This window comes from Arachis ipaensis, chromosome B2, assembly GCF_059453495.1.
Source record: "Arachis ipaensis isolate K30076 ecotype BB chromosome B2, ASM5945349v1, whole genome shotgun sequence".
Classification (NCBI taxonomy): domain Eukaryota; kingdom Viridiplantae; phylum Streptophyta; class Magnoliopsida; order Fabales; family Fabaceae; genus Arachis; species Arachis ipaensis.
The window spans coordinates 124,309,034-124,334,885 of NC_142437.1; the positions used below are offsets into that span (position 1 = coordinate 124,309,034).

The 25,852-nt window shown below is 26.1% G+C and overlaps 1 protein-coding gene and 1 pseudogene across 1 annotated transcript; one reads left to right on the plus strand and one right to left on the minus strand.

Moving 5' to 3' along the window:
* Positions 1 to 13,102: 13,102 nt before the first annotated feature.
* Positions 13,103 to 17,710, plus strand: LOC107626407 (uncharacterized). Its single transcript, XM_088504314.1, has 3 exons — positions 13,103 to 14,034; positions 15,473 to 15,677; positions 16,617 to 17,710. Exons 1-3 carry the CDS (start codon positions 13,222 to 13,224, stop codon positions 17,126 to 17,128), a joined length of 1,530 nt encoding a protein of 509 aa, XP_088360440.1. The 5' UTR covers positions 13,103 to 13,221; the 3' UTR covers positions 17,129 to 17,710.
* Positions 17,711 to 19,703: 1,993 nt separating this feature from the next.
* Positions 19,704 to 20,417, minus strand: LOC148575500 (uncharacterized; annotated as a pseudogene).
* Positions 20,418 to 25,852: the final 5,435 nt, after the last annotated feature.

The following is a 25,852-nucleotide window of genomic DNA, read 5'->3' on the forward strand; positions in this document are numbered from 1 at the left end:
CTTGTGTTCTCTTGTGTTCTTAGCTTTCTTGCTAAGTATTGAGGGTTAGGCTGACTTGGTCTTAGCTCAAGAGGTTGAGTAAGTCCGAGTGCCGGCACGGTAGCGTTGGAGTGTGTCCAAGGCCGTGACATACCGTACCATACATATAAACGGTGTTGCCATAATAATAATAATAAAAATAATGCATGCAGGTGCAATTTCAGTATGGTGGAACATGCTGAGGTACCATGACTATCTTGTCATTATTATTAATATTAATTGGTTCATTTTCTCAACCTATATAGCTAATATATATGATCCCATTCAATGCACACATTTTATGTTTTCAACGAAGCTTCTTTCTTTCAAGAATGTACGTCTATTATTTATCATCATTAGTATACATATTAATCATCACTAAAATACATAATCATATATAAGAGAAGGTAAATACACATATTATTCGTTTTTCAAAATCATGAAGTTGTGTAATTAATGAGTGTATTCTGAAATTATACTAAAAATTTAAGTTAACATATATACACAAGTATATAAATAATTATATCTTTTTAAGTAGAATTCCATTTTGAAATTCAAAGCATGAATAATTAATATAAGTTTTTTTTTTGTTTGCCTTTTAGTTAATAATTTTTTTGATAAAAAAAATTGAATTTTAGATTTTTCAATTATAGAAACTCATACATTGTCAAAAAAAAAAATCAGTTATTGTGTAGATGGATCGATATAGATAGAAGTATATAACAAATATCAAACATGATGCTATATTTTCTTATTTAATTTTCCAATCGTATATAATTTCCTTCTTTGTTATTAGGGAATGAGTCAATGAGATTAGTTCCATTTCTAGCATATAATAATATAGTTAAGTTTGTTCCCTCAATTTTTTGTAAGATAACCAAAGAAAATCAGGCAAAAACAGTCATAACTTGTCTTATTTAGCATTAATTCATTATCGCAACAATTAATGAATGCTAAATAAGACAAGTTATAGCTATTTTTAACTGATTTTCTTTGGTTACCAAACATTTCCGTTTTAGAATATAGAACTTATCACCTTGTTGGATGTTGTTAAACAAGTAATAAACATGGTGCTATAATAATAATATATTTTGAAATAACAAAGACAATATATTTTTGTTTACAATATATTTTTGTTGTATTTTATTCGACTAATTCTCCAAAATAATCTTTTAGATTTATGGTTCTCGCTATTTATTTTAATCTCTCAAATTTAAAATTTTACTATGTTAGTCTTTTAAGATCCAATTTCGAGCATTATATATATTAGTTTCAGAACTCTTTTTAGCACTAAATCAACAAATGAAGTGCTAAGTTGGCTCTGACTTATCACGTTAGACATAGGATCAAGCGACGTCATTTTATTGACGTTTAAATAAGACAAAAACAAAAATACAAAAAAGAATTTATATGATATACAAACTGTTTTATATTTTCTTATTCTCCAAAATATCTCATTTTTTTTTATTTAAGTGTTAAAAAAATAATATTATTTAGTTATGTGTCTAATGTGACAAGTTAAAGTTAACGCAAAAAAATTTATTTGCTAACTTAACATCGAAAAAAAATCAAAAGATCAATATAATACCTATAACTAAATCTTAAAAACTAATATAATAACTTTAAATGTAGAAAACTAAAATTGTAAAAGTCGTAAATGTCAGATACTACTATAAAAATTTATTCATTTTATTCCTTAAGTACTCTCCAAAATTGTTTATCCTAATTATATTTCTATAAAAAATAATAAATTCAATCGGAAAACAGAAAGAAAGGGTTGCACGAACTTGAACACAATCATGTAATAGAGAATCGACAAAAAAAGAAAAAAAAAATCTTTTGCATATATATATATAAAAAACATTTTTACGGCTGCATATAGAGAGAACCGATGAAAATAGTTTTGAATAGAAGAAAGAGATTATTGATGAATACATATACATGTCGTTTCTTGGTATTAAAATATGTAATGTTTTTTATGTGCATCTTTGCTTCTGTAAAAGCTTATGATATAAAAAAGTAGAAAGATTTTCATGTCTCCTATAAGAGTGACCTATTTCAATATATTATTATATACGATCTGTCGTATTCGTATATTGTATCCATTTGATTTGTATGCCTCCAAGCCAAGTATGGTTGAATCATGAATAACATGTTTGACCATCTCTTTTTTTTTTATATAATAATGTAACATCAACACAACAATACATACATACAATAATAATTACAAAACCTATATGCTTTTTTCTATGCGACGACGCGTGGTGTCATTTGGTGCGTAAAAAAAAATATCTTTTTTAATATTTAAAAATGGTAAAAATTCAGGTGCAGTCGGGAAATTGATAGCTGACAGCCGTTAGATGAAAATTTAGTCAAATCAATTAAATCATCTAACGACACTCAACTATCAACTTTACGTGAAGTCGATTGCACTTGAATCTCCACTTTTAAAAATAATTTTTAATTAAAAGTTTTAAAAACCATAAAAATTGTAATTTTCATTTAGTAATATCTTTTAAGTATTATTAAAATTATATAACTACGGTAAAAATTATAATAATAGCTATCATAAATTTCACACATATATATAATATAATATAAAAATTATGAAAAATCAAATGTAAATCCATTTGAAAAATTAGGGATAAAAGTTTTTTTTTTTTTTGGTGTGTGTCTTCTCTCCTTTTTTTTTCTCTTTGTATTCTTTGTATTTTTTTTTTTTTGTCTTTTTAGGGAATATTCAAGCTAAGATCTGATTAATCTTTTGTGTTAATAGCAAAAAATGTAGAAATTTTTTTATTTGATGAATATTTGATATTTGTGTTTGTGCCTGACTGCATGCATTGCATTCTAAGGACATAGAATAAGGAATCCTATGCAGTGATCAGAAAGTGCCACGTCGCATGTTTTTTTGGGGCATAAGACAATGTCTGCCACGTGGACGTAGTACCACTCCTTAAAACACACGTGGGAAAATTACTTCTCTCTCTAAATGGTGCCTTCTTTTATTATTAGCAAAAATAAAATAAAATAAAATAATTATTAAAAATATAATTATTTATATATAATTTTTATTAATTTAAATTTTAAAAAAATAATATCATAATATGGGATTAAAATTTGTATAATATAAAAATTTAAATTTCGATTCTTGTTGTTTTAAAATAAAAAGATTTACATAAATTTAAAAAAAAAGGTTTTTGTATAATAAAATATATTAAAAATATTATTATTTATATATTTTTAAGAACTTAAAATTTTTGAAAAAATAGTATTACCGTACTCATAAAATGTGTAAATTTATAAAAATGAGGAAAATAACGATGATTAATTGTTCTTAAATCATTTAGTATGTTCTACGTATTCATTTAAGGGCTTTTATATTTTTTATTTTGGCATATTTTATTAGTTTTATTTAAAAAGTTAAACCATATGCAAATTATTTTATATTATTTACTTTCTCATTCTTGATTTTATATATAGATTATTCTTCACACTATAAATAGAAAAATGATGATATAACACCCAAAAAAATTGTAAATATTTGGTAAAAAGTAAGAAAATATTCCTAATTGCTTTTTAATACCTTAAAGAAATCACAAAAACAATTTTTCGTTTAATAAAATTTCACAATAAAAAATAATTTTAAAATATATTAATATAATTAAAAATATAATTATTTATGTTGTTCTCTTTTATTATTATTAGCTTAAATTTTTTAGAGAATTGATATTATAATATATCATAATATTAGAATCTTATATATAAAAAGTTTAGAATTTAATTCTTAAATTTTAACCTTTTAAAAGTAGTTGTATCATGTTAATGAGTTATAGCTCAAATGGTATAGTCTCTCCATACTCAATTAAGAGGTTGCGGGTTCGAGTTTCCTATCTTTGATAAAAAAAAAAAAAAGTAGTTGTATCGAAAAATAAATTATCTCTAAAAAATAAAAAATAAAAATAAAAACTAAAAGTATTCTCGGATATATTACCACCATACTTATTATAGTTATATTTCGAATACAGTGTCATAAAATTCTTTAAAGCTTTATTCTAAGTATATTACACCTGATTTATACACGTATTTTAATATTATTTGTATTTTAAATATAGAATATCTAAATTATTTTTTAGAAATTTTGATATCTCTATACCTAAGATATATAAAATTAACGTAAATATGTAAATACGTTATAGATTATATATTTATATTTAAATAATTTAAATAAAAAAATCCAAGAAATCCCTCTCATTAATAAATGACTATAAGGAGTAGTAGCACCGAAAAATGACGGTGCATTCATTACAGAAAAAAACATATATCTGCTTTGTCGTTTATGAAAATCTTGGTGCAATGAATTCTGAATAGATGGGAGCTTCTTTCCACAAACAAATTGGATTTGCGGTCTTTTTCATTTTCCTTTTTTATGAATCAAATAATTAAATTAGTGTAGACAATATTTTTGTAAAGATTTTCGTGTTTGTTTTTATTCAATCATCAATTATCACAATTATACATTACATATATGAAATGAAACTTTAATGAATGAAGTGGGTAACGGGTTATTAATATAATAAATTATGTTATCTTTACACTAAAATTAATTATTAAAATTAATTATTAATATAAAATATTTTTTAAATATAAAATATATATTAAATATAAATTAAATTACACATATATTTAAATAAAGATATATGCATAATAATTAATTTTAATAGTCAATTTTAATGTACAAATATTTTTATAATAGAATTACCTTATCTATATATGTTCCTCTTTTGCTTTAATTTTACTTGTCACATTTTTCCATTATACCTTCTTATTATTACTATTATTATTATTATTATTATTATTATTTGTCAACAATCATAGCCGGAAGGTTTTGCATGGATGCATGTACTATTTAATTGATAGAAATGACGTCACGTTTGAAATGGAAATATGTATTTATTATATGTTTAAGATATTATGCTTTTTTAATAAAATAAAAAAAATTAATGTTCAAGATATCATTCTCACCATGCCGAATCATTATGGCTGATAAGTGATAATATAACATATTTAGTTAAATGTTGGCTTATTAGCTTGTGGTAAGTTTAATGAATGATGGATATGATGGGAATCTTACTTTATTTTTTTAATATTTAAATAGGCAAAACTTTGAATATATATGTTATTTATGGAAAACATTAAAAAAGTAAAAAAAAAATTAAAAAATTGTTATTTAAAAATTAAGAAGATAATAAAAAAGATAGTTAGAACTCTTAATATTTTTCAAGTTTTTATAGAAATCTAGCCTAACTGATCATATGAGATTAAATTAAATTAAATTAAATCAATAAATTATTACTAAAAGTTACATAATAATAGTGATACATTAACTAATTATTATATTTTGAAATTGAGGCGCAAACTTTTATTCTAAAATTCTTTTTGTTTTTAGAAATAATAAGCTAAGGATTGAATTTTATATTTTTTTTAAATATAAAATTCGTTATTTTAAAAATTGAAGTTAATATAGTAAAATATATAAATAATTATATTTTTAACCGTGACAGATAAAAGTTAAAGACGGCTAAGTAAAGTTGCCATCATGAATAATTGTCTTTTATTATAACGGAAAAAAAAAAAAAATTCATGCTTGTTTTGTTGTGTAAGAAAATAGGATGGATTATATTAAGAAATAAAATGTGTCAAATATAAGTACTCACCAGAAAGTTAAAAAGTGAGTTATGTGATAAGATTTCTAGTTTAATGATAATTATTGAAGCAAATATATTATAAAAAAAATTATTGTTGAGCCAAATATTGTTAAATTTCGGTTTGTACGTCATTTGTTGTTTTGTAATTGTTTGCCTTTGTTATTTAACGAAAAAAATTATAATATTCCATTTTAAAAAAATAATAATAAACACTATGTCTCTACTTCGTTTGTAAAAGAGTTTTCAAAATTCAAATTCCAATCAGTTAATTTTTTAAAATTATTTTTATCTTAAATTTTAAAATTAACTTTATAATAAATATTTAATTAATTTAATTTTGATGCACTGTCAGTATAAAGTAGTTTTATACGTGTATCTAATTATTACGTAACGGCACATCAGTAAAAATAATTGGAATTTGGATTCTCGAAATTTTGAATTTTTACTTTAGAGTGTAAAGTATGATCTCTTACCCTTAAATAGTTTCTCTCACATATTTTCTCTTGGTCCTACCTATAAAATAAATTGCGAGAGATCACATTTTATCTTTTAAAGTGAAATTCAAAATTTAGAGAATCTAAATCCAAATAATTGTTTTTCATATTGACGGTATGAATGGTCATCCAAAAGAACATATAATTACACGTTACACTTTTAGTGCATCAAAATTAAATTCATATTATTTAATTAAAAATAATTTTTTATACTTATTAATATATTTATATACTAATTAACTTTCCTTGATTAGTTTTGAATCATGAACTCTAAACAAAAACTTTTTGCTTAGTTTTTTTTTCTTTAAATATATGTTTGAAAACCAAACTCTATGGTGTGTAAAAGATATATAGATAGAATTCTACAAAATATCATCACCACCCTATTCTAAATTCAATCTTAAATAATTGATAATATTCTTCCACTTTCCACAAAGATGAGCATGCATAAAAGTGGTTCCTCACTTTTTACTCCATAGAATGTGCGAGAAATACGAATAAAAAGATATGAGAATAATATAAAGGAAAAAAGAAAAAGAAAAGAATTAAAGTCTTCTTCCCAATGATTATATCTATTTTGTAAAGTAATATACATCAATCACTTTACTTGGGTTTAAAAGTGGATACATTATAGTCATTATAGTACCAAGTGATTGTCTAATTAAAAAAGTGGCATGAAGATTCTGTCTACTAGTTTTTTTTTTTTTTTTTTTTTAAATATTTAACGTCTATCGTTGGACATGGAATAATATTTTTCATGTTTAAAGTGAAAGTCAAATTTTTTATTTTAAATATAACATTACATGGAATGGAATTGAAGTGAGTGTAAGAGTAATATATATTATAACAATAATATTATTTAATATTTTTTAATTATTATTAGAATAATTAAATAATTTAAATATAATAAATATATAATTATAAATATCATATTAAATAAAATAGCTTTAATTATTATGTCTCTAAGGTAGCGTTTGGTGGAGAGACAGAGACAGAAAGACTGAGACTGAGAGACAGAGATTGAAATAAATCTTGGTATTTTGTTTGGTGCAAAATGAGAGACAGAAATTGAAACAAGAATGAAACTCTAATTTAATTTGCACAAAGGATAAAATTAGAATTAATTAATTAAAATGAGGGTATTTTAGGTATAAAATGTCATTAAAGTTTCAGTCTCCATCTTTAAAGATTTTAGTCCTCTGTGTCCCTACTTTTTGGAAGTACTGAAATATTGAAATTTTAGAGACACAAACAGAAATGTTAGTACCAGTCTCTGAACCAACAAACATAATACTGAATCTTAATCTCTTTAATCTCTCAATCTCTGTCTCAGTACCTCAAAACAAACGCTACCTAATATTACCGTATCATAAATATGTACTCCATATATACGGCATGACAAGATCTTGAAGTGGTTAGATTTAATTAATATATATATATATATATAATAACACGAGCGTGCAAAAATTTGTTATTATTAATTTCTTGCTATATATAATAATTAATACAATCCATACGTTCTTTTACCTGTATTATTACCATATATAATATAAACTCTTCAAGCAGTTAATTAAAATGTGCATGCTTAGCTCGTGTATAATTTATTTGATAAAAGTTAAAAAGCAGCTTTCACAGAAGAAATTAAAACAGTGTTGGACTTCTCAATCGCTCATATTTGGATTTTAACTCTAATTATAGAAGGTAGATGATTATTAATTTCATGGATTTTGGTTCTTCTTTAATTTTATACTTCAATATAGAGAGAGACAATGAAAACGGTACGGTATAAGAGATAAAATGGTTTCTTTTCTATTTATATAAATCAAATGTTAATATATATAATATATAATACTAGTCTCTCAATAGATCGATAATAATAATAATAATAATAATAGTAATAATAATAATAATAATGATGATGATGATGATAAATAAAATATATTTTTTATTTTTAAAATTTGTCAAAAATTTAAGAAATATTTTTAAGTTATATTTTATTTTAATTTTGTCTTAAAAATTTATTTATATTAAATGTATTTCTAACTAGTAATTTTTTAAGAAACTTATGATTAATTTAGCAACAATTTTATAAGCATAACTTTTATCACACATAAGTTAAACATAAAATTTCATCATTAATTTCTAATTGTCAAGTATTGTTGCTAAATTACTGGTTTTAAACTTCTTGAAGATACATTTGATATAAATAATTTTTTTTAGGACAAATTAAATAAAATTAAAACAAAATAAGAGAAGTGTTCTTAAAAAATTTGACAAACTGTTAGGAAAAAAAATTTATCCTAATAATAATAATAATAATAAGCGAGTGTACTACCTTGCAGTAAATTATATCTTAATTGATGTGATATATGTTTTGGAATCATTTGTAAAAGAAATTCAATCAAGGGCCACATATATTTAATTTGTACTATTTTTGCCTTTAATTTGAATGTGAGTGTCACGGGGGAGGTGCCATTTGTTTCCCTATTGGACCAACCATTCCCATTTTTTCATATAAACATAAACAAATTATTTTTTATATATAATTATATAAAATATTTTATTATATTATCGAAATATTAAAATTAAATTTTAAAATAAAAAAATTATAGCAAGAATGTAAAATAAAATTCATGAAGAGACAGCAGCAACAAAGTTACATATGAAATCTGAAATCTGAAATATGTTTTAATTTGTAGAAGGATAAATTGACTTTGTCTACATTTTAATGCAAGCTTGAAGTGACACCCACCGACCCATATACAGTAACTTTATTTGTTTATTAATTAAAGATTTAACATTTTTAGGGTTAGTGCATGCATGGCAATTTAATCTATTGTCTCTTTTTCTACTACTCCTTTGTATGTAATTTAGTTTTTGAGTTTTTTAAATAGTATAAATTAATCCCAATTTTTTTAATACACAAAATTATTTTTAAAATATTTTACAATATAATAAAAATATTAAATGTTAATATATTTTTTTTAGAAGTAATTTTTAAGATGTGCACCAAAATTACTAAACATAAAATTTGAGTGCATAATACAAAAATTTTGCAATAATCAACACAAAAGCTTTTAAAAAATTACGTGTCTAAGATATTGATTCACTCAACTAACAAAATATATTTAAAGTATCAAATATCATGAGAATTCAACACAAAATTATCAGATAAAAAACAAAAAGTTAATATAGAATAGGACAAAAAAAGCAATAAAAAATTTTATGAATTGTATAGCAAAAATTTATGTGATATATACAAAAAATTTATGTTTATATCAAAAAAGTTTTGTGCTATATCAATAATTTTATGGATTTTTTAGTAAAAATTTGTGTTATATTAATAAGAAGTAATACGAAGAGAAAAAAAAAATGCATGCACATATTGTGTGAGCAATTTTTTTTTGTTACCAAAGATGCACATATGTATAGTATCACTTGTCAAAAAATGCTTTAGACATTAAATATTGATGCAATTTTTTTTTATAAATATGGTTAAAAAAATAAGACATCATTATCCTTAAAATTTAAAAATTTTAAGTAAAGTAAATTTTTATTTGTAATTTTTCTTGTTAATCATCAATAATACTTAAAAAAAAAATCTTAAGTCAAATTCTAGTCCAATTTTATGTATATATTTTCTGAAAAAAAATGTTAAAGGGTCACATTTTTTTAATATTAGTTAATATTTTGAGATAATATCTTATTTTTATATTATTAAAATTTATAATTTATAATTTAGTATTTAAAATTTAAAATATTAAAAAAATAAATTTATTTTATATAACATTGTTCTTTTCTAAATGTATCTTTATTCAAGTATATGCAAATTTTCATCTAGCTTTCTCCGTTTATATATGCTATTTGATTAAAAAAAAAAAACAACAACAAAAGATTCAATATATAAATAACATTAATTATTCAACAGTTATATTACATATATGCTAAAATTAATGACTAAAGTTAGTCACCAGTATAAAATAAATATTAAAATTTAAATATATATTATATATAAATAAATTAAACTATATACATTGCATGTATTTATATATAAATATATTAGTGACTAATTTTAATAATTGATTTTAGTGTACGAATAACATTTTTAATTATTCAATTGATAAATCTTAAACACATTATTGACCGCTATTTCTTCATTACTCTAGACAAAAAGAAAGTAATAGATAACTAAATAAATAAAAATATAAATTGATAAAGTTTTGAAGTTGAAAGAGTTCAAAGTTTAAAAAACTTTAAACTCATAGATCTTGACAGTTCACAGTTTACATAGTCTATGAGATCGAGTAGTAAAAAACAAATTGAAACTGTTAAATCAAGTGGGTCATGGTCCATATTGGTCCATTATCACTCCTCCCCAGACCAAAATAATTTGTTTTTACAGCACAATATGAACTAAATAAATAAGTAAATAATTTACACTAATAGTAATAAAACATAAGGATTATTGATAGGCACATCTCCACTACACATACATGAGAAAATGCATTATAACTCGTGAGTATTTTTTGTTTGAATTATTCATCAAAGCACGATATAATTAATTTTTACTTGGAAGCAAATAAATTAACTACCATAATACTATTTTTTTTAAATTTAAATTAATAAAAAATTAAAGATATATAAATAATTATATCTTTAATATTTTTTAATTTATTTAAATTTTTGTATAATTTTTTTCTTCTTTTATTTATTTTATACTATTTTTTTATTTAACAAAAATCGAATTCTAAATTTTTTAATCATACAAGTTCTAAAATACATATTATGATATATCTTTGGTAGAAACTCGAATATAGTTAACGTTATATGAAGTTGATAGCTAAAAATAATTGATAAATTTGACTAAATTATCTTCTAACAATTCTTAATTATCAATTTCACATAAAATCAATATCGAAATTTTTAAGATACATCTTTTCTTAAAAATTTAGACTAATAAAAAGTGACACATTAACGATTATTTCTTTAACATGAACATTATGATCTAATCAAAGTCAACTAGTAGGGGGGATATATATATATATAGGGTTTGGAAAATGGTGAAGATCCGGTTCTCCGCTGTTTCCAACTGTGAACTGTGACACTGAGTAGTGTTTTTGAATGTTGTCGTTTAGTGCCTCCTTAAAGAGACTATATCTTCACTATCAACATCGATTCAAATAACATCTAGTGTCTTTGATTTTCACCACAACACAAATAACATATATTATTATTATTATTATTATTATTGGAAATTAATTAATATAGAAATATAGAAATCAAAAGCATAAATGTGAGAGTTACGTGGAAAGTGAAAAATCAAATTAAAGCTTGGGTGCTGAGACATATATATATGACAGCATTCAGAATTCAGGATTCAGGATTCTGGACCAGAAACCAGGTTTTTTCACTCACAACTCATAATTCATCACTGCCTTCATTACCTGTGTCTTGTTCCCCACTACATCAACCACATTTAGTAACAAATGATAATTAAAAAGTCACAAGTATTTTAAAATTCAGTAATTATATATTTGTATATAAATTATATATTTAATTTATTTTTAAACATATTATTTTAATTTTTAACATTTGATCTAAATTATAAATTAATTTTTAATATTTTAAACGTGTTATTTTATTCTATAAAAATTTAAAACAGATTTAATGTTGTTCCATTATTAAATTTGACACGAATTATTAACATATTAAAAAAACAATAACATTCGATTTCAATACATAAATAAAATCGACCATCTAACCATCACTAATACAAATGATTTTTTTTAGATTTTGGAGCAGTGATAATTGATTGATAAAGTTCTAAGTTTATACAAAAAAAAAAATTAAAAAAAAGTGTTACAAGATGGTTTTGGTTATGTATATTTTTCTAATAATATGCGAATATAAAAAAAAATATGACTTAACTAAAAATTTTGTTAATGTTTATAATATTCATATCAAATTTAAGATATGTCTAAAATAAAATGTTTAAAATATTAAAAACTAAATTTGAATTTAGTTTAAATATTAAAAATTAAAATAATAGTTTATTCTTTATATAAATAATTGATTTAATAATTAATTTTTTTATATCTAATATTCAGTTATCTTTTATTAAGTTAATTAACACTGTACGTATAGCTGTAACAAAAATAAAAACCAGCAACACTATATAATTAGTCAAAGCCTTTCTCATACTTTGTGTCACAATCTCTGACAAGGACACATGCCTATCCTTAATTAATTACCATGGTACGTAGTTTTTATTAATTTTCACAATTTTTACGGGGTAATTAAGCTAGTCAAAGTGTAATTCAATATATATTATTCTATTTACACCGTTATATAAAAATGACATTTTTACTCTACTATTGTCTCTAACATCTAAGTTATTACCAAAAGCAATGAATAGATTGGAAGTATATCAAATGTTAAGATACATACTTTATTGAATCACACAGTCATACATGCGGACAAAATATATCTGTGAGATTAGAAGCAACCCACTAATGATGCATGATAATTAAGTTTAATTTATTTATATTTAAAATTATTTTTATAAAATTATTATTGAATTATTTTTAAATTTTAAAAAAAATTAACCATAAAAAATATATTTAATACAATTTAAAAAGTTTTAGTATAAATTACAATAAAATAAAATTTATAAATATTTTTAAAATTTTTAATAAAAAAATATATTTTATTTTTTATAAATTTTAAGTGAATATAAAGAGTTTATGTCATTTTTTTTTTATAAAAAATAAGGAGACTCGAATCCGCAATTTTTTAGATGAGTATGAAAAGATGATGTTATTTGAACTATATTTAATTATTATATGAGGAGGTTATTATATAGTAGTAGTTAGTTGGCTCGTTAATTTAGTCATCTCTATTCTATTTCTCAACCTTAGATTTGAATCACGGAACTCTTGTGTTCTCTCTCTTGTTATTTGTACCCAAAATAAGAGCTTTCATTCTCTCCCATTTCAACATCAATGGCTCAGAAGAAGAACAAGCACTTCTTACACGAGCTTCTAAGCGAAGATCAAGAGCCATTCCTCCTCAACAATTACATCTCAGACAAGCAAAACCAGCTCACAATTCATTTTTCTAAGCAAAAACCAGGAACCCTAAAAACCTCAACTTTATTCCCAATTCATCACCTCTGCAAGAACGCTCTCTGCTTCAATTACTCTTCCACAGCACCACCAACAACCACACCTGATATCACCAAATCCCCGCTATTCAGAATCTCGCAACGGAGTAGTACTAAGAGTCCGTGCAGTGCACGTGCTTCTTCCCCCAACGCAATGTTCCTTCATGTTCCTGCAAGAACAGCTTCCATTCTTCTAGAAGCTGCGCTTCGGATTCAGAAGCACTCCAATTCCAGAAACACCAATGGATTTGGCTTCTTCGGTTCCTTCTTTAGGAGATTCACGCACAGGGGAAGAAGGAACAAGAGGCAAATTCAGAGTAATGATAACAATGTGAAGAGGAAGAAGAAGGTGAAGGATATCTTGAAATTCGAGCTAGATTTGGGAAGAAGAACAACAACAAAGGAAGAAGAAGAGAACAAGAAGAAGGAGAATGTTATGGTGGACGCTAGTGGTGTGGGGTTCAGGTGTTCCTGCAGTGAAGAAGGGGTGTGTTCTTCGAGTAGTGTTCATGATGATGATGATAATGACTTATTCTGTGAAAGCCCTTTCCGTTTTGTTCTTCAACGGAGTCCTTCCGCCACCTCCTCCTCCGGCCGCCGTACGCCGGAGTTCTCCTCGCCGGCATCGTCTCCAAATCGCCACAGAACAGAGGTTCGTCGTTTTCATACATTCTGCCAAAATATCATTTAACTCTTAAAATCTTTTATCAAACAATTTTATGAATTAAAATTTTGTTATGATTTTATATTTTAGTTATTTAATTTATTTTTTAATAAAAAATTTCAATTTTTACAAAAAAAAAAAAAATAGTTAACAAGTGCTGTTAAAACTTAAAACACATAATAAAATTATTAGTAGTATAAAATTTATTTTTTTTAAATACAAAATAGATATATTAAAAAAATAAAATTTTTTATATTTTTAATAAAAAATTAATTTGTAATTTTAACGTATACTTTTAAAAGTTAGATAAATTCTAAATTAAAATAGTAATTATTAGTTTAATTTGCAATTAAATTTATACTTTTTTTTTACTAAAAAGAAGAGACTCTTATTTGAGCTATTACTCATTAGCCAATTAAATCTATACTTTATTTAGTGATAAGTCTCTTATATATTTCATTTAATTTAAATTATCTAATTTATACCTTTACTAATTTTGCTTTAAAAGGATAGGCCAATTTAATTCAAACTACATTATTAGTTAGGAAATAATATAATATAAATATCATGAATGAAGGAACAAAATTAATTACCAAGCGAAAATTCAATTTCTTAATGAAAGCCATTTTAAAAAAAGCTATATCACTAATATTATTACTTACTACTTAATTTCTTAATGAAAGCCATTAATTATGTGAATTGTTGAATTAGTTAGATTAAAGAAAATAACAGAGATCCGGTGATTTTGATTGAAGAAAAAAAGTCAGAACTCGCTGGTCTGACTCGGTACTATTAAGTACTGAGTTGGGGAACCGAGTTCAGCTCGTGAGTTGACATTTGCTCAGTGGTTTATATTTTTGTTGTCGGCAAATGGGATCTGGGTTTGCAGATTTTGCCGGAGACTCTGCTTACAATGACTGTAATGCCCCTATGATTTTTATGCAAAATTGTTTGAAAGATTAAATCTAAGCTGGGGTCAAATATGTCAATTCAGTTTCATATTAGTGAACAGTTTCATGGATTTCCAAAATTGTATTTTTCGATCATGTGTCTGCCATGCAAATCTTTTTTCCTTTTTATTTATTTTTTTTAAATTTGTTTTGTTTTACACTTCTAATTGGTTATTCTGGTAAGTATAAATTTTCTGCAAAACAAGACAAAAGATTTTTATTTGTTTTTTCTTTTTTTTTGTTTTATTGTTGTTATTATTATAGACCCCGACATTCGACTTTAGATAATAGTTTCTAGTTTGTATTTTTGTTCTAATTACGCGTAGGGTCCTATATGGCAAGTAAGTAACCAAATATTAAAACAAAATAGAAGTCAATAACAAACTCAATTATTATATATTAAGGAATTATGTTATAACAACCCAATTAGGAGAATATTCTAACTAATGTTGTTTGTTGTGTATTTTTCATATTAGGACAAAGAACATAATAATAATAATGGAGATGATAGCATCAACAAATTCCAATCAGGGAAGCAAGAAGAAGAAGAAGAAGAAAAAGAACAATGTAGTCCTGTATCAGTTTTAGACCCACCATTTGAGGATGATGATGATGTTCATGAAAGCAATGATGATGATGAGGAAGGTTTTGATTTGGATTGTAGCTACGCCAATGTACAGAGTATGCTATTTTCCTTCCCTTTTTTATTTTTTAATTATTTTATTTTATTTATGAAAACTTACAATAGTAATTTTTTACTATTTAAAAAAATTTCATTTTTTTTCCCTTGTTGTATGGTCGTTTTCCATAAACATTTAACATCGTACACGGTTCTTCAAAGTTGATTGTCTGTTGCAAAATGGCACAAGAGGGGGTCTCTAATTGAATAAGATGATATCCCAACCATCAATCATATCTCTCTATCTTGGTAGGGTTCCATTTTGAAAGATAGTTGTTTTCGCATTCAATGTGGACTTGGCCTACTACTACTCTGTTTATTACTAGACACAACCAATACATTGCAAATTTGATCATGTCCCACATTTTACTTTCTTGGGGAAATATATATTCACTATTATTTGCAGCAATATGTGTAACTGTTTTCATTGTTTTATCAAGTTTTCTTGGTGGTACTTTTTAAACTCTTAAAGATTAGTTGTTGAGAATTTTTATTATTCCTTATCTTTTCCAACTTCGTTGAAAGTGGTCCATCTCCATGTGGTGAGTGAGCCATTGCTAAACATAGATACGTTGCATTTTAACTTTATTACTGTATCTTCAACTCCCAACCACTTCAAACACTAGCTTCTACATTCTAATAAACCTTTAATTTAATGCATCATCACGTTTCTAATTTGTTGCTGTTTTCCATAGGGTCTAAAATAGCATATCAATTATTCAAGTTTTTAAACATGTTGTATTTGCATTTGTGTGTTAGGTATAAATATGTCATGCCTTTTATGGTCTGAGTTTAGATCATCACATGTTACTGAATCCTTTTTGATTGAGTACTTCAGACTGGCTTAAACTTTTGAAAGAAGTTATTCATTATATGATAAATAATTTTTAGAACTAATTTGACATTTATAATTGATCATCTTTTGTGTTTAAATTTCACAGGAACAAAGCAACAACTATTATACCGGCTAAGTAGATTTGAGAAATTGGCTGAGTTAGATCCATTGGAACTTGAGCAAAGAATGTTAGATCAAGAAAACAACCAGTATGGAACATATATCAACGAGGATAGTTGCGGAGACGGCGATAGCGAATTGTCACATGAAGAAAAGGAATTGAGAGAAATAGTGTATGCAATCGTCAACCAATCAAGCAGATGGCGAGTTCCGGAGGATCTCAAGAGACTAGTTTATGATCTCATTATGGAGGAAGAGATTGCGGAATTTGATTGCCCAAGAGATAAGGAGATGGTGATAGAAAGGGTTTGTAAGAGGTTGGAACTATGGAAGGAAGTGGAGTCCAACACCATTGATATGATGATAGATGAGGACTTCTCAAGAGAGGAAAGTGGGTGGAAGAAAAATTCACAACAGGTAAGAGACTTGGCTGGAGAACTTGAGCTTGCTATCTTTGCCCTTTTAATGGAGGAATTTTCAGAGGAACTAGTGTATTAAAAGGGAAGTGCAAGTCTTTTCACCTAGTGTGATTTCAAGATCGGCTAACATTACTTACCCTTAATCTGTTGTTTTCACGATTTGAATCCGTGACCTTGTATGTTAAAAAGGATTGTTGAGTGTGCCGGAATTTCGTTTGGCGGGGTTTGAAAAGAAATATATGACTCCTAACATTACCCCTGTTCTAAGAAAAACCCCAAGATTTGAATCCATGACCTTCAGATCACAAGATATAACATCAGGGTAGACACACTTGATCTTTTGGATGTTCATATGGGCAAATTTTAAAGCTGTTGATGACAGGATTGTAGTATGAATAATTATGTTTATTCTTTATTAGAAGAGTACAGTCTCACATGCAACTTATTAGGATAGGCTAATTAGATAAAAACAGTCCTAAATAGATTATGTGAGTTTAAGGGGAAACATAAGAAATGTGTACATGACTTATGTAGTACTTGGCTGAGGATGTTGTAAATTATTTACCTTCGTTTCTTATACACTATCATTTCTATTTTCAGTTTTTCACTAATCATGTTATGTTCAAAATTTATTTGAAAATTTTAGATTCCAATTTGGTTATTCATTGTTCAAGATAGTGTGTGTTTGCTTATACTTCTTATAAACCAAAATAAAATTGCAAAACATGCGTACTCAACTTTCACTATAAAAAGACAGTTCAGTGCACAAATATTCGAAGTTAGCATAGGATTTAGAAAAGGGTCTCATCAAGAAAGCAATTTAACATGATAATTACATTTCACTGCTTGAATTATATGTCTCCTCCAACAAACTTCATCATGAAAAAGGAGGAATATGAGAGAGTCTAGGCCAGTGTAGTGTAGACAGAATAATGTAATTTTGAGAAGCTGAAGCAAGAAAGGAACAATTTGACAATGACTAATCAATCTTTTTTCATTCTTGCTTTGTAATTTGTTTCTCCTTTTTTTCTTTTTCTTTTCCAAAATTGATTCATTGTGTATTTTATTCATGGCTACTTAGCTTCTCTGTAGCTGGTTATGCCTTTCAACTATCAGTAGTGATCAATCAATATCGTTTGGTACCCTTATGGATAAGGAATTTATTCAAAAAGTAAAAAGGAGGGTGCTGTTAATTAGTTCATTTAAAAAAGTGACCTGCTAGTTTGGTTTATTTAATAACCTCTCTTTTTTTTTCCTCTTGTTTTTGTTAATGGGTCTATTTTACTTAATGAGTTAATTATAAATTTTTATGTAGGCCCATCACAGATGACCTGCCAAGGACATTCTATTGTAAGCCCATTAAGGTGTGGTTGCCATCCTAGTGGGCTTTGAACATCTTGAACAGAGCCCATTATGCTAACAGGTTACGGTCCAAAAAGATAAATACTCTATATAATTATTTTTATGTAAAGTAAAAAGTTAAAAATTATTATATAATAATTTAGTCAAATATATTAAATTATGTAAGAGCAACGCATTCGGATTTTTAAGAAGATCGAAGATTTACTCAACATGAATTAGGAAGTACAAATTAAGCACATCGGTTAAAATAAAAGATCCTAAATGCTGAGCCAAGTTACCATTTTGTATACAAGACCTGATCTAGTAGTCTATAATTCTATATATATATTTTGCAACAGGTGTATTTGGATTTGGAATTTGTCTAGGTCAAATAATAGATAAAATCCTTAAATATTATGTGTAAATATGATGTGGGTGAGTTTGTAATACCGAATATTAGAGACTGTTTAATCTATTTAACCATAAAAAAAAAAAAAAAAAAAAAAAAACTTACCATTATGTGAACTAGCCTCCAAGTGATATTAGACTCATTCTAAAAGATTATTGTAAATTAAAGGAGCTACTACTCCGTTTAAATTCTGTATTTTTATTTTTCTAATCATGTGTATTTTTGTTACGAAAATTTTAATTAAATCATTTTTCTTAATTAAGCTTATCCGAAAGCAACGGTAATACAAGAAAGGGCTTGATAAAAGATAAACAGGCCAAATAAAGGATAACATATGTACGTGTACACCCTCATCAACAAAACTTTATAAAACTATATATAATAACAAAGAGTAATGTTATGGTGTAGGTGTGGTAATTAGAAATTGGGAGGGGATAGTTATGGCTACTGCCACGTTGGAGACTCATTACTTATTTTCAGTTATGAAAATATTTATGGGTTTGAATATAGTAGTCTAAGGATATTTTTTTGATTTGAAAATAGAAAGTGATAACATTGGAGTTGTAGAGATTTTAGTCTCAACACATAAATCTATTGGTCTTTTTGGCACCATCATAGTAAACTATAAAGCTCTTTTAAATAGGTTTAGGCTTTACAAATTTTTATATGTGAAAAGAGGAGATAATTTAGTAGCGCATTCTCTAACTAATTTGGTACTTATCAGACCAAATTTAATATGGCTGAAAAAAACTCCTTTAGAGATTTGTAATTTGGTCCATTTAGATATTTTAGCATTGCTGTTTAATATAAAGTTTTCTTTAAAAAAATGTTATATGACCATATAAAATTTAGGAAAAAAGATAGATAGATCTCTGCAGTACTTGGGGGATTAGTCATTGGGTTTTCAGTCTGATGAATATCCTAGTGCGAACAAAAAAAAAGCATTTAAATACAAAAAAAAATTCTGATTTTAACAAACAGAGGACAACTTAATCCTTCCATCCATTTGCTTCTCATACACCAAACAAAACTGGATGACGTGGTTGAAACAGTGTTCAGGTGTCTATTACGGTGCCACGCTGGAAGGGGAATAAAGTTCGAAGTATTGCTGATAAAAACGATGTCGTTTTGCAAAGGTAGCCCATTCTTCCTTGGTGCATCCTTCCTCTTTAGTGAATCCTTCTTGTTCTCTTTCATTTTTCTCTTTGGTACAGCCACTTTTTTTCCCTTGTAAGTCATACTTCTCTTATTTTTGGTACGCTTCTCTTCTCCACTGCTCTCCTCATCATTACTGTCATCATTATACCCCGGAAGTGGAGGCTTGTAAGGTTCATCCTTCGTGCTCTTGTAGCCGTCATCAAAGGATGATGTCATCAGATTATCATAGATGTCATCTAGTTCTATGCACTCAACATTCCCACTTACTATCAAACCAGTATATTGCCTTGTAGTCAGGATATCCTAAACCTTCGTACAACTTCACCAAATCACCAAAGTTGATAAAATCTATGTCCATCTCTGAAAATTTTTCTATTTTTCCATTCACATAAACAAGTTCCCCGTCACCATTCCTCACAAACTTTTCTCCATGGTAAAAAATTACATATCTATCAGTCATCTGTAATTTTTAAACAAAAACAAAATCAACCCACAATGCATAGAACCCTAAGAAACTTTAAAAAGAGGACACAATAATTTTTTTCAAATAAACTGAAACACAAAGCAACCATGGCAGAATGCATTTACATGCATCGCACTCTACACTAAATGGAACCCTAATGCGAAACGTTGTGGATTTGCTTACCTTGATTGATGGCTAAACTTCTTCAGCATACGAACTTCGTTTCTCCTACTCCACCTTCTTCGATGACGCTTTAGTTTCGTTTCAGAGGGAAGAGAGTTCTGGCTTGATGAAGGGGTTAGGGTAGTATATGGTAATTTCTGTCTTGCTAAAGGGTTTTTAATAAGAATAGTGTAACACCCTAATACTTTTAAATTGAGTTAAGCTTTATTTAGATTATATTTAGTAGCTGATATTCAAAACCTTGCGGAATTCTTCTTTTAAAATAAATGTGAAATATTTATATAAAATAATTTATAGATAAAAATATTGAATAATTAGTTTTTGTTAGAATAGTTACTAGTTGAAAAATATAAGTGAATTTGAAAATACTAACATAAAAAACCGGTGTGCTAAACTATGAAGGTACAATAATGACAAGCTTTACTCATACCAAATAAAAAAGGAAATATAATAGTTACAATTGCAATCAGTCAATAAGGATAAAACAAGACATATAAAAAATCCTAATTCTCTTAATTTGTTTAACTATGGCTAAAACAATCGCATATTCTTTCTTCTTAAGGTAAACGTTTAATGTTTTGTATCTACGTCCTCGATAGCTTGCTCCCACTAGTGCACCTATCTTTTCACCTCAACTGTATTGCTTCGTACTGCATCGTTCCTGAAGATGGTACGGAGAGAGGGGTGAGAAACAAAAGTTTCTCAGTAGTTTATCTATATGGTGTCATCGTATCCATTCCCAACCACTCCGAGTTTTAAAATAAAAACAGTGATGATGCAATGTTGTTCAATTATTATTTTCAAAAGTCTTGATTAGTCGGAGTAGTGTGACTTTTAAATGCTTCTTATTTACTTATGTTATGACATGTGTAATGCATACAAAATGCCTATAGCATTAAAACATATAAAGGTAACTCATAAACCTTGGTATGATGTTCTCATAGGCCATAAAGCAAGACGAAATAAATAATAAATAAGAGATGAATAGTAACATTGCCATAGGTAGATCAAACAGAATAGATCTGAATAAAATAAAGATCTTAAACAATATCATACATCATACAAAAAGGAACTTTGAAAAAAAGAAGGATATTTGAATGCAATAATAAACGTAATCATAAATAAAAAAAAAAAGATAAAATAAGAATAATCATGATCACACTTTTCATTGCACTTTTCATTACTTTTTCTCGTAGCTTTTATGGAAGGTATTGAGCTCAAGCCGGTATAAAAGGTGGGAGTCCCCTTCCCTTACCGAAGGTTCTTATCCCAAACGTTTTGGCGATCACCTTCCCTTACCGAAGGATCATCTCGATCGATCACCTTCCCTTACCGAAGGATCATATCGATATCTTGTCTTTAGGGGTCACCTTCCCTTACCGAATGATTATTTCCCTCAGTTCAATTTACAATCAAGGTTATTTAGACATACACAAGAAAATAGTTATATCAACAAAGATATCTTATTATATAAAATTGATGGGAGTCTCCTTCCCTTACCGAAGGTTCCCAAAAGTTTGCCGATCACCTTCCCTTACCGAAGGATCATCTCGATTATCTTGTCTTTGGGGGTCACCTTCCCTTACCGAAGGATCGTTCCTTCAGTTCTTTATGCACATAAGATTTTTATTATAATGCATAATGCGTATGAAGGGAAGAGACATTATATCATGACATGTAATGCTAACATCTATATATGACATAAAAATTATCATAAAACCCCTACCTCGAGTGAAGTTCCGCTAGGTATTCCGATGCAAATAGATGCGGTTTGTTAGTAAATAGAGACTTGTTTCATGGCTAGACTTTGTGTATACTAGAATGTTTTGTATAGAAAAAGGGAATAGAATGAGAAAGGAAGGATCAAATAGCTCTCAGGTATGTGCAGATTATGTTAGGAGGCATTTAGGTGAAATCTTCAATCTGGATCGTCACTTTGTGAGCCCTATAACTTTTTTTTACGTTTGTAATTTGGAATTAGCTATTAGAGACAAATTTATAGAGAATTGAATTAGCTTTAAAACGAATCTTAAATTAAGTCAATCGGATAACCACAGCTTGAGATATTTTTAAAATACTATTAGTATATCAGGTTGGCTGATAAGAGCGCGATTTTCTACTCTGAACTTGTAACCGATTTATCTACCTAATTTAATTTTATACTGAACTTAAGGAATAGAGCTAGTATTCATATCTTTTCATATAACAAAATATCATTTAAATCTAATAAATGTAGAATTAGTTATGACTATGTTTTAAAAGGTTGTTTACTGTCAGTTAGAGATTTACTACCACTAGTGCTTTCATATGTTTAAATTTTAAATTCAAATCTTAAATCGTTACCATTTTAATTAATTAATTAGTTATTAAAAAAAATAACTTGATTCAAAAAGTTGGATGTTACAAATGGGCTATCTTTGCAAAACGACGTCGTTTTCATCAGTAAGGACCTATTTGTCCTTCGAACTTTATTCTCCTTTCAGCGTGGCACCATAACAGACACCTAGACACCGTTTCAACCACGTCAATCAATTCTGTTTGGTGTATGAGAGACAAATAGACGGAAAAATTAAATTATCTCCCGTTTGTTAAAGTCAAAAATTTTTTTGTATTTAAATTTTGTCAGATATGTATTTGTCAAAAATTTAAAAAGTTAGGAACCTATCTATTAATTTGTTTAAAATTTATTATTTTTGAATAATTCTTAACTAACATTTTAAATCTTAAATACTAACTTTTAACTCTAAATTTTAATAGTATAAAAATAAAGTGTTAGCCAAGTATCAATTAATATTGACAAAAAGTTTTGGTCCTAACATTTATCAATAACAAATTGTTAGTTACATCTTATTCACAAACTTAGTTTCACTGTTAGAAAAATTATTTTCAACAATAATTTATTTTATTTTTAACGGTAATAAAAATAATTGTTACTATATTTATCGACAATGAAACATTAACCGTCTTATATTTTGTCGATAAAAAATTTTAACGACAATTATATATATGTCAGTAATAAAAACTTTTTAAATAATCACAAAAAATATATAATTGTTATTATAACATATAATAATTATGATAAATATATAATTTTTGTAAAAATATAATTTAAATAAAACATATAGTAACCATTATGTTATGTCGCTACAATTTTACTGCTAAAAAGTAATTTTTGTGATAGTATTTATAAACACTTTATATTAATATATCATGTAAACATCACTTTGTCAATTCTTATTTAATAATGTGAAACTTTAGCATTCACACTCGTCTCCATTTAAGTTAGGTTGTGAACCCTTTTTTCCTCATCATGTTACAAACATGGAGTACATATTGAAATTGGGGAACATATATATATGTTTAAGCACAATAATTAGAATGGCATGATATTGACAAAACAATGCTAGTTCATGCCCGGGACATGGAAACCCATTATTTTCTCTTCACTTTCTTTTAGAGAAAGTGGCAATTTATTCAAAAAGAAAAAAAAATAAATTAAAATTAAAGAAGAAAAAGGAGAAAAAGACAGTGGGAACGTGAAGCACAAGCCCTTATAAGTTGAAAAGGAAAAGCATAGTGGATAACAATTATGATTGATGCATGATAAGAACATTTGAAGAATCCATGAGGAACACGACCTAGAAAAACAAATTAAAGGAAGAAGAAGAATCCATAATGCATGATGAGGATTGAGGAATATCACTACTTATTAGAGGTGTTTAAGATCCATCTCGTCTAAATTTCGGTTCGGATTCGAGAGATATTTTGTTGGATTTGAATTTTTTTATTTTCTATTCGATATTGTTTTCGGGTCAGATTCAAATTTTGTTTCGGGTCATCTTTTTCGACCCGAAGTCATTTTTTACAATAAAAAATTATATATATATTTGAGTTAATTAGTAATACTATAATATATTTTTATAATTTAATTAATAATTTTTATATTATACAGTATTATTTTTATTTTAAAATAATTTATTTTGATATAAATATAATATAACATTTGTTAAATTTATTTTTCAAAAGTAAAATTTTATTATTTTAATATATAAAATTTACAAATACAAATTTGTATATACTAATGTTTCATTGGGTCGATCCGATTTTTTTCAGATCGTATCAAAGTGAATCCGTTATCTTTTTAGGTCGGATTTAGGTCTACTTAAATCCGGTCTGGCCCAGCCCATGATATTTAATCCTGTTATCGTTATCTTTAGTTACATGTCACTCACAATTCAATTAAGGACAAAATGCACCTATGATACTAATAAACATGATTAACTTTTTAATTTCAAGTTTGTATATGATGACACATTTTATCACTAATATATCATGAACGATATTTAAAAATATCTAATAACAAAAAAAATAGTAAAAAACAGTTAATATTTATTAATTATTATTATTATAATTAATAAATATTAAATAAGATAAATTTAAATTATTTTTGTCTCTCTAATATTATCAAATAATACTATATATAATATAATTATTACTTAATATATAATTGATGAAAATAGCATACGGTTAACTAACTTGTTAGGTGATCATATTGGAATTTAGGGTTTTTTTAACATTTAAAAAATGGATTATTTACTGTTAGATATATACATTACATCATACATGAGTGTGTCATCAAATAATTTTATACACGATAATGTTAAGAAGATAAAAAAAAAAGTTAGAATTTATTTTATTTAATATTTATTAATTATAATAATTAATAAATACTAAATAAAATAAGTGTTGATTATTTTTTAATTAATTTTTTTTATAAATGGATACAATATTTTATTTGTTTGATACTGAAAGGATACATATTATTATCATTAATATGCTGTTTTTTTTAGGTATTAGTATGGTGATGTTGAATGTTTGATTTTGGGAGAAGATGAATTAAAGAAGGTGACAAGTTGTAAACTATAACAGAAAGCGAAAGGTGAAAATATCAAAAGATCGATTATTCACTTTGTAATCATAATATTATTAAAAGAATAAAATATTATATAAACTTGACCATAATGTAAATAACTATATATATAGTCCTAAAATATAAAAAAAGCTTCCAAATAATTATTTAATTTCACTAACCGACCTCTAGTGGGCCTTCTTGTTCTTAGTTCCTATCATCATGTCTAAACCATACACTATGCTTCACTTTTTGATTAAGTTTTTTAATTTTAATTTGACTCCACATTAATTAAGAAATATATATCTTCAACTTCTTGACTTCTTTTCTCACTTTAATT